We start from the raw sequence: 17,361 nt of genomic DNA on the forward strand, positions 1-17,361 counted from the left end.
CAGCGAAACTATGTTGCTCCAGGTCGAATACGGTCAGCGCTAGATGGGTGAGGCTGGCACAGCGCGGCAGCTCCCGCCAGAGGAAAGTCAGGTCACAGAAGGCAAACGGCGACAGGCCAAGGTGAGTTATCCGCCACGGGGGTGCCGAGAAGCTGCGCAAGATGTGCTGAAATCCGCGCAACCGGACCAGCTGGCTCGCATGAGGACGGATTACAGTTTCAAGAGCGGCGCATAACGACTCGTGAGGCGCGCGGAGCCACGAATCACTGGCCCGAGGCGCAGGAGACGAAGGAAATAGGCCCAGATCCTGTATGGCGGGGAAGGCTTTTGCAAATACGGCGGAGAACGTAGATGTTGGCGGGGCCGCACTGTGAAAAAGTGTGACCTTCTGTGTGTGCGGGAAAACAGGAGCTACGCTTAGGTCTTGTTGCCAAAATGCCAGGCTGGTGTTCAATGAGAGGGCGACCAGGTGATTGGGATTGATAAAAGAGCTCCAGAACTGCTCTTTCACTGGGTCTGGAGGCTCAAACCATGAGAGAGCGAGATGGGATAGTGGTGCTTGCGTAGGGAACAGCGATAGATCGGCAACTCCGGCCTCAATCTCGCAGCTTTGGATGTTCAGCTGCTCCAAGAGCGGCAGCCCGTGTAGCGCCGCGATCACCGCTTTCGAAAGGTTTTCGTCATCGATCTTGAGATGGCGTATGTGTGAAAAGCGCGCAATATTTCCGATTAGACGACCGGAAAGCAGGCGGAGCTCTGCCGATGTGGGCAGAATGAAGTCCGGGCCAACTGGGAGCCGCACCGCCAGGTCCTCCGCGGTAAGGCTTCTCCTGCCGATGTGACACGATTTGACCAGCGGCGCAATCGTATCCGACAGCCAAAAGTCGACCCGGGACTGCCCAATGTGGAATGCAGGACGCGATGGTATATCCGGTCGTATGGAAAACGTGCGGGAAAATGCGAGGTGGGCAAAGAGCAGAGGGCGGATAAGCTGGTTGAGCCGACAGTCCAGGCGAAGAAGCTTTTGGAGGTGTTCAGGCGGGAGATGAGAGGCGATTTCGAGCCATAGCTCGTCCGAATGTGGTGGTCGACATGATGGTTGTTAAGTGGAAGAGTCACGGACTGTGACTACAAGATTGATCCGAAATGACGTGGTCCCACGTCACGTCATTTTTTTTGCCTTCAGCCGTCATGCCCACTCTCGCACAAGCTCTCAAACTCAACGCTGCATTTGCATCCAAGCACGCTCGCCTCAAACCCAGCGCGCTCTTTGTCGGGGGCACCTCTGGCATCGGACAAGCGCTGGCCCAGCGGCTCGCCCACCACACTCAGGGCAACGCCCATATCCTCCTCGCAGGGCGCAACGCTGACGCTGCGCGAGTCAGCATCGATTCGTTCCCCAAAGTCGCCAACCACCATCACGAGTTCCTCCCCTGCGACGTGTCGCTCATGGGCAACGTTCGCTATGTGTGCTCCACACTGCTTGCGCGGCAGCACACGGACCTTCCCCGCCTCAACTTCCTCGTGCTCTCCCCGGGATTCTTCACTGTGTTCAGCAACTGTGACCCCACGGACGAGGGCATCGACAAGAAACTCGCTGTGCTCTACTATGCACGCTGGCTGTTCATCCATTCGCTCCTCCCTCTCCTACAGAATGCGGCTGCGGCGGGCGAGCCAGCGCATGTCTACTCGGTGCTTGGTGCGGGGACGGGCAGCAGCATTGACTGGGACGATCTCGGGCTGAAGAAGCGCTATGGGGCGGTGAAAGCCGCCACGGTGGCGGCGACGTATACGGATTTAGCGATGCAGGTGAGCTGTCATGGTACTTTTGCGAGCTCGCACACTTATTTGGTCTGCGACAGAGGTTTGCTGCACATAATCGTACCGTTCAGTTCACGCATGCCTTCCCCGGCCTTGTCCGCACCCCGATGATGCTCCCGAAGTCGTGGCCGCTTAAGCCGTTCGGGCCACTCATTTCCATGGCGTCGATGCCGTTCACGGTGGCTCCAGAGGTGAAATATTGCACTTCAGTGACCGCTTATCGGGGGGGGCTTATCTCATATCAACAGACATGCGCTGAATACCACCTTTCTGCGCTCTTCTCTCCAACGGACACGACCGCCAATTTCGTTCGACGCGGCGCAAAAGGAGACGATATTGGGTACTGGCCTGCGGATGAAGAGCACGTGGAGATGTTGTGGGAGCACACTGTACGCGAAACTGGGGCCATTTGAGTGTACCCAAACCGCGTGTGGCTGATTGCTCGTTTCTCAATTTCGAGTTCTTCTCAGAGGATTCTATTATCAGTACGTGTTGTTACTCTTGTAATGCATGGTTATTCATAATCCATTGAGAGATTTCCTCGCCGCATGGTCCTGTCAATGAAAACGATCATGGGACATTTACCGCCGCCTTTACTCCACCGTCCTGCTCCTGCTTACGTCCCGGAGCCTGCGATGACGTGTCGCCCCACCTTCCCAGCGCCGGCTCTTGCTCCTCCTTCATCCTCCCACCGTACACTACCCTTTACAATGGCAGCCCAGCACCAGCACCCACTCAAGTTCAACCTCACCATCGACGACTTCGACTCGCTGATCACATATCCCAACCAGTCGCACTGGGCGACGCCGGACCCGTCTGCGGGCCCGAACGCCACGCTGGCCGGGTGGTTTGACGAGACGTACCACCGCACGAACATTACTGGGGCAGTGTTCGAGTTCAAATTCAAAGGTGTGTGCTGAAAACGCTGGCGGAGCCCATGGACAAACTTGCCAGGGTCCGAGTTCTTCATCTTTGGGGCGGCGGGCCCGAAATATGGCGCGTATGAGGTGGATATCGATGCATCCAAACATGTCCGGAGCGCCCACGCATTGCGAAACATCGGACAATATCTGCTGTTCCACCAACGGGGGCTTGAGTATAAGGAGCATTTGGTCAAGGTCACGAATCTGGGGCGAAGGCCCAAATGGGACGGGACAGATCTGTTGGTCGATTTCGTGAAGACGACGGTGGATGTTGCGCCAGCCGGGTACGCGCCAGCCTGCGACCGTCTTCTCATCTCATGCTCATATTATCTTCGTAGTGCGATCCTGACAAACACGACGCTGGAGGAAACGGATGCGCGCCTTGTTTACACCGGAGATTGGACCGAGAACGTGTACAACCCGCTGTTCTCGGGCGGGTACTCCCCGCTATACGAACGGCGATGGCGCCTCTGTGTCCCTGACGTTCAACGGTGAGTCGTTTGCCGGTTTCGGTGGACTACGCATGGGGCTGACGCACGACAGCGACGGCGATCTTCATTTTCGGCGATAAGACGGACCGGCATGGGCTCTATAGCGTTTCTCTCGATGGTGGCCCACCTACTCTGTACAACGGGGTGTCCGGCTGCGGCGGGGCGTTTGCGCATGCATGCGAAAAGGACAACACGTTGGCGTATTTCGCAGCAAATCTGGACGACCGCGAACACACCGTTACGGTAACCAACATTCCGGGCGAGCTCGGCGCGTATTTTGGTTTGTGATCTTCTTCTCAGTATAGCTGCTATAGTGCTAACGGTGCATCAGACTTAGATGCGATCGTTCTGACTTCCGCATCCGTCAACAAGCCCATGCATTCCTTTGAGATGCGTGAATCTAACGGCACTCAGGTCCAGCTCACTGCCAACATCTTCTGCATCTTTGTACTGTGGCTCATCCTGTTCGTTTTGCGCCCGTCGATCTGTGCATAAACACTGAGGACCGAAATCATGTATATTGCTCCCCGTCCGCCCTAAGACAAACAGGCAACCAGTTCCAAGTCTTGACTGCGAAAAGAGTCTGTATCGATCGTCGCTTACCATGTCCTTTAAATGAAATCTTCTCGCCGATTCCAAAGGTCGATGTACTTCTTGCTAACAGCATCAACATCGTATCCCACGGCTGCAACACGCTCGTCCATGCCTTCGGCCGTGCAGCTGCGCATGAGGAAGAAGTCCCGGCCGTGAATCCAGAGGATCGTGAGCTGCGGATATGCGTCAGCGAGATCGTTCAACAAGAGGCGTGCATCGGCGTCAGCAGCTGGTGCGCTGGCCTGCGTCTCCAGCCGGTCGGTGGAGTATATACAAGAATAGTAGGACTGGGACTCGCACAGTAGGACTCAGTCCTACTTTGATGGTCCCAGTCCTACTCCGGGCTAAGACAGTGGGACTCACGGTGATCAACACAACCGCCAATTTGTTGGACTGTGATAATGTTTACTTGTTCACTCGCTCATTAATATACATTGCATAGCCCGGAAATGCCTCCCCGAATCTCTCCGGGATCTGCCTCGCCGCCTCACGAGCCGATGGGTATGTGACTCCGTCGATCTCACAGCCCCAGTTGATCAATGGATCCTTCGTGCCGGTCTTGGCTCGCTTGGGTACAGCCACACTCGGGGGCAAATCATCGTCAGCCCTGCGTTTGGCTCGGGGATTTGCCCTTGTACGTCGACTGTCAGACTGGATCACTGTCTGGACTCTATGAATATACACGTATAGTGGAGAGGGGTTTGCATACAGGGTTAATCGGTGCGCTGACCGCGGCCGGCCCGGCGCCCGGCTGGGCGGGAACCACAGGTAACTGAGAAATAGTGTTGCTTCCGGACAGCGGAGTAGCCTGAGGTGGAGCAACGGCCTAGGTTGACATGAGTCAAGCTGCACTGAAGCATACAATCCACGTACCATGGCATCTAATGCAGACGGCCCGTTGGCCACTAAATCTGGTCGGATCATCGGCGGATCGAATGGTGCCATTGCTAGGTCAATCTCCGCGCTGCTGAAGTCGAATATATCAGCGCCATTCAGAACTAAAACAGGTGAGATAGAAAAAACAGATGACACAAGCTTACCTCCGGGCGGAGGTGGCTCGAGCGCAGGGTCGAGAGGAACCGGCGCCGGCAGCGTTGACACAAAGTCTTCGGGCATATTTAGCCGGGGCATAAAGTCGGCGTTGAAGTCATGTCCGTCGTCAGTATCAGGCGCCGGGCCAGCCATCTCGGAAAGGAATTCTGCTCCAATAGAATCACTCGGAGTGGCTATCACGATGAGGGTGTCAGCGACCACTCAGACACAAGGTTTCAAAACGAGACACACCACTGGAGTTGCTTGTGACCGCCCGACGACCACCAATTTGAACTCCTTTGAGTGGCACTGCCCGGAGATCCTTCAATTCCGCGTCGATAACAAGCCTACGCGCCGTCCAATCCCGTCGGGCCTGCTTCTCGGCCGCAATTTCGCTCCGCAGAACCTTGATCTCATGTTTCAAATCGTCTCGCCGCTTGTCCACCGCAATCTGCTCCTGAAGCTCTGCAATATCCTGCTGCAGCTGCCGCTCCCGTGCTATCGATAGCTTCGACTCCTCCTGCCCATCCTTGCGCTCTTCCGTTAAGTCGTCAAAAGCACGGAGGTGCTCGTTTCGGTCGTACGCTTGATGTGCTCCCCATTCGCGCCTCTGAGCAGCCAACTTCTCGCGCTCCGCGGGGCCATTCCAGCGTTTGCGCATGACACCATCCCGAGCAATTTGTCGGAGCCGATCGACTTGCGCGTTGTCGCGAGCCTTCTTCCTGGTCAAATATTAGCATTGCTTCAATGTTAAATCATAATCACATACTTTAGGATGCCTGGTAAGAGCGCTAAGCGAATTGACGTCTCAGCGTTCATGCCCGCATGCACACTTTCTGCCAGATTGGTTGTACTCGGAGTGATGCGGTGGTCATCTAGCGATATCTTCGACAGAAAAGAGTTGATCGAAGGCAGATACCATGGGTTTGCCACTTTTTGTGCATACCAGTCTTTGAATTTGTGAGTACCCTATCTGTTAGTTGACATAGAACACAATATCACATACTTTTCACCGCTGGAATCGTTTGCGCACGACAAAACTGATGCCATTCATCAATTTCATCGTCCGAGGCAAGACCAAGGATGGACTTGAGCCGAGAAATGATATCATGCGGGACATTTGCACGCGAAAGCTCGTTGATATGGCTGATTGGGGCCATTTGAGCATGAAAGTGTCAATAGTAGAATGATACGCACTGCTGAAAATGTATTGTACACGTCTTGAGGCAGTAAAGAATGAGTTTAAGTGGATCTGCCTCGTTGATACCACTAATGGAGGGTGCGTTGTACCGAGTTAAGAAGTCGCCAAGGCCCTGTGCTTGAGCCACCTCACCGTCCATGATGATCACTCGACACGCAGCATCGGGAAAAAATGGACGTGAGACGAAAAGGCCGGGCCGTGACACGAGAGATTGTGTCGAAGAACTCGGAGAAAAGTTGGGCATATGAAGGGCGGGTCTTGCGGTCACAGTAGAGAGTCGCAAAGACGATGCCTTGGTACCAGTCAGACCTTGTGACGAAACCCAAGGGACTTGATGCACTCACGGCACTTGTACCGATCGGAAAATCCAACAACCTCCCATTCGTCGAAGCCTCCACGCGCTTGAATGTATAATCGATGGCAATGGCCAAAACACTATGGATATAGTGGGCGAGCTGGGGATGCATTGTTACCACAATATTGTAGTCGGCCCTTGAAATCGCCGCATGAACGTAGCGCTCTGAAATGGGGACCTCGCGTTCTTTTGTAGATATATAATGAAGCACGCCTGAATACAATCAGAGGCAGTTGAGCGAGATCAACAAAGAACCGCCTACCTTCCCACCCAGTTCCACGCGGAAACTCCTCTTTACGGCGCTCCGCAATTCGATCCCGGACTTTCCGGACATCGGCAAATGCCGGACTAACCTCGCTGACTTGCTTTCCCCCATACAATGCGACGGTCGATTGTGCTTTCACGAAGATCAATGATTGTAAACTGAAGGGCCGAAGTGACAAACCATTCAGCAATGTTTGAACTGTTAGATTCTCGACACCGATTTGCGTCGATTGCGGCGTCAAGCCGTCGAGTGTCGTCAGCACTTGGTTTCGTCTCGGGGTGCACTGGATGGCTATGCGCGATTTTGACCTGCACAATAGCCATGTATTCGTATTCATCTCGCCATTCGTACCAGTCCCGATGGCGGCGGTCGAGGGGCGGACGAACAGGGACAAAGACAAGCATTGTGGTGTCACACTTATGGGGAACCATCCGTGCGTCATGGATCTGCCCATTAAGAACATGGCTAAATACTGTGCTAGATTAGCTATGACAAAACATCAGGCTTTGAACGTACCACAATGAGCTAAGCCGACACGTGGGTGCACCGAAAGCACACAGTGACGGTTGAAGTCGGATGTAGCTGGGCCGGGTAGACGGCCTTCATTTTCCAGCACATATCTGAACACATCCTCATCAACATTGGATGGCACCGCAAAATAGCGATGCAGCCACCGCTCGCTCGGATGCCAGCATGAACAACCAATAAAGTAAATCTTCCCATATTGATTTGGGCCCTATTGGGTTTGTGAGTGCGGGAGAGCTCGTCATTGACTACCCACATTTCGCAGTGGAATAAGGATAGGAATGCCCGGGCATCCCGCCTTTTTACATTTCGAGCGACTAACCCGTATATAGAAACTGAAATACAAGTTAGAAGTAAGAGGCGCGCGGAAAACGGAAATGCATACCGCGAGATAATAGCGGACACTGAGCCGGCTTCTCTCTCGTTGGCGTCAAGCTCGTGACTCCAGAGTTCCTGCATGTCAGAGTCATCCCGTTCGTACCGCTCGCAGTCTCGGAACAGCTCATCGGATGCATGCTCGCATGTCAAAACCCCTTTACAACCTAGTTGCACTCGACGTGCACGTACCCTACTGCCACCGAACGCATAGACCCATACATCACCCTCCTTTCGACCCGTGGAGCCATCCCACGCGTCTTGGTCCTGTAGACACGATAAGCACTGAATATATAGCTATGTAGCGGTCCGCTGACCTCTGCCCGTAGATAAGCGTCGACTGTACGCTTCTTCCTGTGTTTGTCGAGGAGGACATGCGGAGTCGCCGACAGGTCAAGAATGTACGCACTCCCGTCACGTGGAATATCCCAAGATTTCGGAGCCGCAGTCAGTGGGATGAGATTGTCGACAGAGAGCTCCCGGGTGATCTTCACCCCTGCCTTCCCTTTCCCCTTGCCACGAGCTAAAACAAGTCAGAACACAAGATAGTATGAAATCAGGACATACGAACACTTAACGGGCTTTACAGCCTGGTGAGGCGATGGAGAACGCGACGACGGTAGCGAGATAGCGCCCCGCTCAACGCGCTGGTGCGAGAGGCCGCGTGTCGCCTGAGGCGATGGAGAGCGCGACACGGGGAGTGACAAAGCGCCACGAGAAGAAATTGATTGTGAGCGATGCACGGAAATGCTGGGGGAAAAGGGTGCGGTTTCAGGTGTTGGAGAACGTGATGTGGGCCGTGAAAAGGCACCGCGTGACGAAACAGAGCGCGAACGAAAGTCAGACATCGCAGCAATCGACTGAGCGCGACTGCTCGACGAGAACGGTGGGCTGGTGCCTCGAGACGAAGGGAAACGGGCCGAAGATGGGCTGGAACGAGACAATGACCGTCCTCTGTCTTTGGGCTGCGGTTGGAGTCGCATCCAAGCATCGAAAGGGGCTTGCGCAACCCACTCCCGTGTACGGCCAAGATCAAAGAACGGGTTCTTGATGTACAGCGGAGAAATCACCTACATTGGACAAATATTAGTCAGGGTTCCTAGGCAGTATAATCGGCACATACAGCTTCTCGGTATGCCTGCAAGTGCTTCAACTTCGCATTCTCGGGCAGGAAGTAGGCAGGTCTGCTGGCGTCGCAGTCTTGCCAGAGAACGAAGCCCTGGCCGGTCATCCATTCGGCTGCTGACTCCACGGAGAAGTAGGGTATGTGGTGCGGATCGGCCAGTGCAGCAGGGAACATCTTCACCAACATGAGAGCAAGAAGAAATAAAGAGATAGAGCACCCACCTCGCTTGGTAGGCTTCAATGTCTGAGACCGTGAGGTCGCCGGCCCCTTCGAATAGACTGTCGACATCTAGGACAAATGCTTGAGTACAGCCGACATAGGAAGGAGGCAACCAACCGTCAGCAAAAGTGGACATTGATGTGCGGCGCCTGCTCCGAGTCCACAAGAACTTAGAAGACTACAAACGAGTGAGTTTCCGAGAAAATGGACAGATTTTATACCTGTTAGAGCGGTGTTCCGCGAAGATGACGAGTTGCAAGCCAGTCCAATATATGGCCAGCTGAGCATGCCTCATTGTCGGAAAGAGAGCACAAGTAGCGCCGCAGTGCTGGTGAATGCCTTAATGGGAGCCATTCGGCGCCGTTTTAGGCATGGCTTGCCGACAAGATCACGCCAAGATGTGGTGAGACAATCAGCAGCTCGGTGGTGGTGCTGCATGTTGCGTCTAGAACAAGCGATAAGAGGAAGATGGTGGTCTGGATAAGAGATGCGGCGATGCGCTGGCAGGCTGATGGCTGATCGGACTTGACAGGTGATCTATTGAATTACGGCTATCGATGCACATGACAACACAGATCCGGCACGTTGCGATGCCACGAAAGTAGGACTGAGCCCAGCGATGAAATGTAGGACTCGGGGACATCAAAGTGGGACTCAGTCCTACTTTGGGAGCCCCACTCCTACTATTTTCGTTACTCCTCCGGTCGGTGGCCTGTGTCGCCCGCCAGTCGGGTGTATTGAAGAGCAGGCCCCGGAGGGTGGAAGGTATTTCGATACCGAGCGCAAGTTCAGCCCAGAGGGGAGCTTGCTACCACTAGTTAGGCCTTTGCAAAGATTCTGCGAGGGAGATAGCTTACCATTGTGAAATCCAGTCCATACACGTACAGAACCTCGAGCCGGGGGTACAGGCGCAGCATGTCAGCCAAGTCCTCTCCATCAGCGTCATAGACCGTCAACGACAGATGCGTAAGGGTAGGACATGAGGTTAATTCAGAGACTGTGAGTGAGAAGTGACAAGCTTTCTCACAACAGTGAGAAAAGACAAGAAAATGCTAGAGTCCTTCAAAGGGCTCCAACAGCAAGCAGAGCTAACAGCTCAAGAGAAAGAGAAGCAGAAGGAATGTGATAATCAAAACTACTCTACTACATGCCTTTTATACTAAAGCATACAGGAGACGCGGTGGGCTCCAAAATGACAAGCTTTCTCACAACAGTGAGAAAAGACAAGAAAATGCTAGAGTCCTTCAAAGGGCTCCAACAGCAAGCAGAGCTAACAGCTCAAGAGAAAGAGAAGCAGAAGGAATGTGATAATCAAAACTACTCTACTACATGCCTTTTATACTAAAGCATACAGGAGACAACTCAATAAGAGGAACAGGAACCAGGAACTGAGGAACATAACTGCAAGAGGAGTCCGGAAAGACGGCATATCCGGATCAATGCTGACTAAGCACAGCTGATGAGCCTCGGCGGCTGGTCAGAAGTCGAGATCGATGAAGATCTTAGTGTCCAGACCGCAGTGAGTTATGCGCCAAGGGTCTGCAGCAAAGATACCGAGGATGCTTTGGACTCCACGCAGGCGTACCAGTGTCCCCTGGCCAGCGAGCGGAGACATGGCACTTCGGAGTGCATCAATCAAGGATGCATCGTACCACCTCGCTGAGTCGGGAGTACTAGTCTCTTCGGGCCGCGACACGGCGTGAAGTGCAGCAAATAAGCCGAAATCTTGAACGGCGGGGAACGCCTTCGCAAGTACGCCGGCAAAGGATCTAGGGACTTCCCACTCGGCATACAGCACTGTGAGCTTTGTTGTATAGGCGAAAACTGGCACATATTGCGCTTCTTGCCGCCAAAACGCGAGGGTCGTGTTCAAAGAAATAGTGTGCAGGCATCTGGGATTGAAGAACGAGCTCCAGAACCGCTCCTTCTGTGGGTTGGGAGAGAGGAGGGACGGTAAGTGGATGTAGGAGAGCGGAGCACAGGTTGACGGCAGGAAAAGATCAACAGCATCGTGATGTAGCCTACAGCCGTCTATGTCGAGCCGCTCCAGGCGCGGCAGGCCGTGGATCGCCGCGATCGCGGCTGAAAAAAGAATTTCATCAGCGATTAGGAGGTCCTGCAACCCAGTGAAGCATCCGATGCCTTCAACCAGACGTGCTGAGACGACACGAAGCTCTTCCTCGGTGGGCAGGACAAACTCCGGACCGACGGGCATCTGCGTTTCGAGCTGCTCCGCGGTGAGGACCCGCCTGGAGACCCGCCAAGAGCGAGCGAGCGGCGCGACAGGATCCGAGAGCAAGAAATCGACCCGTTGCCGTCCATTGTAGAGTGCCGGCCGCGAAGGCACAGGGAGCAGTGCCGTTGACGATGAGCAATATGTGCGCGAAAACGTGAGGTCGGTGAAGAGCAATGGGCGGATGAGTTGACTGAGGCGCCGGTCTGTCTGAAAGAGGGCGGATAGGTGCTCTCGAGGGAGGTGGGAGGCGACTTCGAGCCACAGCTCGTCCGGCACATCGTCCGTAAAAAACGTGGCTGTCATGATGACGGTCGAGTGTGGGAGAGTCACGGGCGTGATGATTGATGAATATGATGAATTACCTTGGCGTCACACGTCACCGACTGACTCAGCACGTCAAAATTTTTTCTTCACGACATCGACGATGAGCCCATCCTGTACTATGATAGGCGTTGTAATGAAAAATGGCACCTGTAATGAAAAATCCGCGATAAACTTCGCGTCCAGCCTGGAAACACAACTATTACATGCCTATGCTAGAGCCGGGAAGATTTTGTGGCGAATCTGGGCCGCGATAGTTGTGTTTCCAGGCTGGACAGCTGGTGTGATGGAGCGGATACCAGAGCTCAACGAGTTCTGAACCAAAATTAAATATTTTTTTTGCACAATACGATGCCGCATGCGCAATAGCGGGAGCCGTAGGTGGAGTTTTTTGACAAGTGTAGCTAGCTATTGCTAGTGAACAACTTGTCAAATCTGGTAGCTTTGCTCAGAGGCTGAAAGTGTCACTTTTGTGACTATATTTTTAATACTTTATTTAATTACTATTGACCTTGTTAGGTAGCTTATCATGATGTAATTGATGGCAGTAAGGCAAAGTCATCCATGTGGAACGATTTTTGATTGCCATCAATGAGTTCAATCACTACATCAAGTTACATCATTTTAGTCCTAATTGGGTTTTAGCCTTATTCACTATATACCGGGTCATCGGCTTGAAGAAAAGGAGTTAAAAGTATCATATATAGTGCCTATTAGTTACATTATTAATATTAATATTCAGTTAAGTCATTATTTCAAAATTAAGTGCTAGCATTTGTCAAATGTCACTAACTATTGCTATCCTGCTTATAGCTGGCTTTTTTGACAAGTTTTCTGCTAGCTTTAGCTAGACATTTGTCAAATTGCCCCCTCTACGGGTGATAGCGGTCGGTACAGAATCCGCCACCTCTGACTCTTATCCATTGAGAAATGCGAATTTTATCGCGGATTTTTCATTACAGGTGCCATTTTTCATTACAACGCCTATCATAGTATGGGATTATCCACAATCGTCGCCTTCTTCTGGTCCTCTCTCGGGCCAACACCTTTCAAGGTGACGTCTGCCGATCGATGCATCCATGACGCTGTGCTCTTTGTAGTAGTGCTGGCCAAATATGATTATATTATTTTATGGGCATAATATATTATAATCATATCATATTCAGAGCTCCAACCCAATAATATATTTGTAGTATAATATAATCATATTCAGCTGCAAAATATGAATATGTTATGAATATATTCAACTATAATCTAGTATGCATATATGCTGCTAGAAAAAAATACATAAGATACATGCTGGATTGTCAGGGCAAATTCCTTTTGGGCCTCTCTAATCCCGGCATTGGATACATGGGACTCTGTCAGGGGAACCCCCGCTTCGGCCTCCTTCGGACCCTCCGAACACATCCGAGGCACATCCGACCGGCGCCCCCTCGGACGCTCCGACCCACCCCGACCATCGTCCACAGCCTCCTTCGCCCGCACAATCACCGATCCGTCAAGACCCTCCCAACGATCACCTTGGGACAGAGCCTGCGACGCCGCTCAGGCCTTCTGCACTCTACGTCGGCAGTTACGGACGACCAGTATATAGTTGGCGCCCTAGCAGGCAGACCCTTAGAGTTTCTTCTCTTTGGATCCTCCCCTGCTAGGTCAGTCCCTCCGTGTATTTCCCGTAGCTTTTATTCACGCTTTGGATCCTCCCCTGCTAGGCTTTCGTCGGAGTCTCCAGGGTTGCCCTTACAGCAGAAGAAACTCTCTACGGGATTAACCGGTCAAGATTGCCAGGTTTGGCGCTGATTCAGGCTCGGAGTACGAGTCCGTACCCCCCTCGTCACCACCCCTGCCACTTGACCCCTCCTCCTCTGCTCTTGTCGTCTTTACGCCGGCTATGTCTACCGGAGCTGCTCCGGACGCTGACGCGCGCATAAACGCACTTGAGGCGAAACTAGACAACCTCACCAATATCCTCACCCACCTTGCTTCCCAGGCTTCCGCTGCCGCACCACCTTCGGCAGCTCCCGAACCGCCTTCGGCATCTCCGAATGCCCCCGACGCGGATGCGTTATTTGGTGACATTACTGTCGCCTCAAAACTGGTCCTACGGCCAAACCCCCCGTTTGCGTTTAACGGAGATCGCAAACGTGGCCGCGCCTTCCTATACGCGATCAAGACTTACGCCCGGCTTGCCCCGGAGGCCTTCGTGGTCAACGGAGAGCCGAGCGAAGAAAAGGCCGTCCGCTACGCCATGTCCTATATGGCGGAGGGACCTGCCCAGCAGTGGGCAGAGCGTCATGGAAGTAAAACCCCGTTCCCCTTCCCTCGGTGGAACCTATTCCTCTCCGAGTTTCGCCTTCGGTTCGTTGAGGAGAACGAGCAAGACCTCGCGCTCGCCAAGTTGGAAAGTGCGGGTTATCACATGGGAACGCGGGACGTCTACGGATACACCGACGACTTCGAGGACCTAATGGACCTCACCGGATTCGAAGACGCGTTGGTTACATCACGTCCTCGAACGACCCCCCAGACCTCCGTGACTACCTGGGCTGGCGCACTCGGGCTTTCCGCCAATACGAAGCCTTGGTACGGGCGAAGCTCATCAAAGGGACCACCCCGCAGACGCCTTCGGGGGCTCCGCGTGGCGCATTCCATATCGCCCGTTCGGCAACTCCGTTCCCCATCCGCCCGGTGGCCGCACCTGCGCCACCCGCGGCCTGCGCCCCCGTCTCGGTACCTCCGGCTCCCGTCCCTATGAAGTTGGATCGTGCTAGGGCTCGGGGCGCCCCTCGTCGAGCCTGCTTCAGATGTGGCGACCCCAACCACTTGGCTCGGGATTGTCCGCTCCCCGCCAATGTTCGCCATGTGGACATCCTTGACGAGGTAATCCAGCAACTTGGCGACGAGATGCTGGGAGAGCTGCTGGCGCGGCTGTCCGACACCGCGGCCTTAGCGGAGGCGCATTCGGAGGCTCCGGCAGAGGATTTTGTCCCCCGCGACGAGTGACTGGTGTGCCCTTGTTCGCGTCCATAAATCGTTTCACTTGTTTGTATGATGAATCAACTCCCTTGCCTTACAACGAGCCTGAAACGAAAGACGCACCCCCTGCCCCCTCCGAAGCCCCCCGTTCGGATTCGCCGACTTGCCTGGGAGAAAAAGTTACCTGGCAGCTATACCATCTCTGCCGCTCCTGGGGTTAACTTGCTCCACCTTCCTCTCGAACTTGAGTCCACTGCGAACGCGCTCAAGCTCTCCCTGTCAGGTCTGGTCGACTGCGGAGCCACTTCGGACTTTATCGACACAGAATACGTCAACCGAAACAACGTGCCAGTCCGAAATCTCTCAGTACCCATACCAATCTACAATGTCGACGGTACTCCCAATGATGCTGGATCTATTCGCCAAATCACGGACCTCGTTCTACGGTACAACGGACACTCCGAACGCGTTCAGCTGGCTGTAACCCACCTTGGGAAACAGGACTTGATACTCGAATACTCCTGGCTCAAGAAACACAACCCTAAGATCAACTGGGAAACGAAAGAGGTGAAAATGAGTCGATGCCCCCGAAGTTGCTCCACTTGCCGCGACGAGGAACGGACCGAACGCGCTGAGGTTCAGCGCCTCCGACTCCTCAAATCGTGTTTGCTCTCGGGGCGCCTTCCCCACCGTTTGCGCTATCGATATTGCCGGTCCAGACGATGCTGACGACGAACTCGGAGATACTTCGGACCCTCCGAGTCCCTCGCCAGACCTCGACGACGACGAGCATCTTGAAGACGGCGACCACATCTTCTACACCTCCTTAGGCAATGGCACGGGTAGGCCATACCCGCGCGGGTACGCGGGTTACCCGTGCGGGTACGGGTACAGGTCAGTGCAGCCCCTACCCGTTGCTTCCTGACTCAGCTGGTTCCCCTCGCGGTTGGTGGTCAAGAGGTTCTCCATTTGATTCTGGATTTGTGTTCCATTTTTACCGGACATTTCTGGCGTACTTTGGACACTAATCACAGTCTCATCACCATGCCTTCTTGACTCCCTGCGCCACCCGTGGGTAAACCCATACCCGTACCCGCGGGTATGGGTACTGTGGCTGTGCGGGTAAGGGTACGGGTAGGCCCTCGGATACCCGTGGGTATACCCGTGCCATTCCCTACACCTCCTTTCGCCCAATCGAGGAGATTCGCGCTGGGAGCACCATATCCCAACGCCTTGCAGAGGCCTTCGCTCGTAACTCGGCCCCCCCGCCTTCGGAAATTCCGGACTGGGCCAAGGAGTTCCAAGACGTCTTTAACAAGGAGTCCTTCGACACGTTACCAGAGCGGAGGGCTTGGGACCACGCTATCGAACTTGTTCCCGACGCGAAGCCCGCTAATTGCAAGGTGTATCCGATCTTCCCCCTTGAACAGCGCGAACTTGACGAGTTCATCGAGGAGGGACTTGCTACCGGCCGTATCCGCCCTTCGAAATCTCCGATGGCTTCCCCCGTCTTCTTCGTTAAGAAAAAGGACGGAGGACTTCGGTTTGTCCAGGACTACCGCGCCCTCAACGCAATGACGATTAAGAACCAGTACCTCCTCCCGTTGATTAATGACCTTATCAACAGGCTCAAGGGTGCCCGTTATTTCACTAAACTCGATGTTCGTTGGGGCTTCAATAACGTCCGGATTAAAGAAGGAGACGAGTGGAAGGCGGCCTTTCGGACTAACCGAGGGTTGTTCGAACCTTTGGTGATGTATTTTGGCCTGACGAACTCCCCCGCGACTTTCCAAACGATGATGAATGACATTTTCCAGGATCTCATTCTTTCAGGAGACGTTATGATCTACCTCGACGATATCCTTATCGCACATTCGGACCTCCGTAAGCACCGCGAGATCGTCCGCGAAGTCCTTCGGAGACTCCGAATGCACAAGCTGTACCTTCGCAAGGAGAAGTGCGACTTCGAGAAATCGTCGATCGAGTACCTGGGGGTTATCATCTCTCACAACCACGTCGAAATGGATCCCGTTAAGGTCGCCGGAGTCTCCGCATGGCCTCCGCCCGAAAACAAGAAGGACGTCCAGCAGTTTCTGGGGTTTGCTAATTTCTACCGCAGGTTCATTCGGGATTTCTCGGCCCTCGCGCAGCCTCTCTTTGCGCTCACCAAGAAAGACCAGAAATGGACCTGGGGAGACGCCGAAGCCGCCGCCTTTCAAGCTATCACAGACGCGGTCGTCTCAGAGCCCGTCTTAGCGATCCCGGACGACTCCCGGCCTTTCCGACTTGAAGCAGACAGCTCAGATTATGCGACGGGGGCGGTTCTTTCACAACAATCCGAGCCATAGGCGTTATATTTTTACAAATGCAACTAGCTGCAGCTAGCATAACAGTTGTCAAATACACTGAGCAGGGCTTTTTGTCACATATGTCACATTCCTTTAAAGGCTTATTCTATTTATTTAAGACTACTATTATGGTAATTGATGATGTAACTGATGGCATATATATAATGTCATCAATGTGGAAACATTTTTGATGGCCATCACAAGTTTTGATGATTGTAACCAGCTACATCATTTCTGTCCAAATTGGGACTATTAATTATTTTCTATATATATAGTCTTCCAAATTATATAACGGGTCTTCGGCCTGAAGAAAAGGAACTTAACATTCATTTATTAAGTATAATAATTATTAATACTGATGTTATATCAAAGTTTGATCAGTCTTATAGGGGAACAGAAGACAAATGCACTAACTGCACTCAGGCCTCAGTGGAGCGAGTGGATTTGACACCAGGTTGACTCAGTGCACTCAGTGCAGTTGTCAAATGTGCACAACTACAGGTGACAATCCGCCCCGAACGGGAAGTGGCACCCTGTAGCGTTCGATTCC

At 53.4% G+C, this 17,361-nt stretch overlaps 2 protein-coding genes across 2 annotated transcripts; both read left to right on the forward strand.

Moving 5' to 3' along the window:
* Positions 1–1,191: 1,191 nt before the first annotated feature.
* On the forward strand, positions 1,192–2,234 carry MIND_00562100 (uncharacterized protein; the record flags this gene model as incomplete). The annotated part of the gene is made up of 3 exons (XM_037362395.1): positions 1,192–1,809; positions 1,863–2,012; positions 2,070–2,234. The coding sequence occupies 3 exons, from the start codon at positions 1,192–1,194 to the stop codon at positions 2,232–2,234; spliced, it is 933 nt and encodes a 310-aa protein (XP_037220316.1).
* Positions 2,235–2,393: 159 nt separating this feature from the next.
* MIND_00562200 (uncharacterized protein) lies at positions 2,394–3,730 on the forward strand (the record flags this gene model as incomplete). Its single annotated transcript, XM_037362396.1, has 5 exons — positions 2,394–2,730; positions 2,776–3,028; positions 3,111–3,235; positions 3,288–3,515; positions 3,567–3,730. The coding sequence occupies 5 exons, from the start codon at positions 2,394–2,396 to the stop codon at positions 3,728–3,730; spliced, it is 1,107 nt and encodes a 368-aa protein (XP_037220317.1).
* Positions 3,731–17,361: the final 13,631 nt, after the last annotated feature.

The sequence above is a fragment of the Mycena indigotica genome, assembly GCF_014461135.1.
Source record: "Mycena indigotica strain 171206Taipei chromosome Unknown Mind.scaff0005, whole genome shotgun sequence".
In the NCBI taxonomy this organism is placed as follows: Eukaryota; Fungi; Basidiomycota; class Agaricomycetes; order Agaricales; family Mycenaceae; genus Mycena; species Mycena indigotica.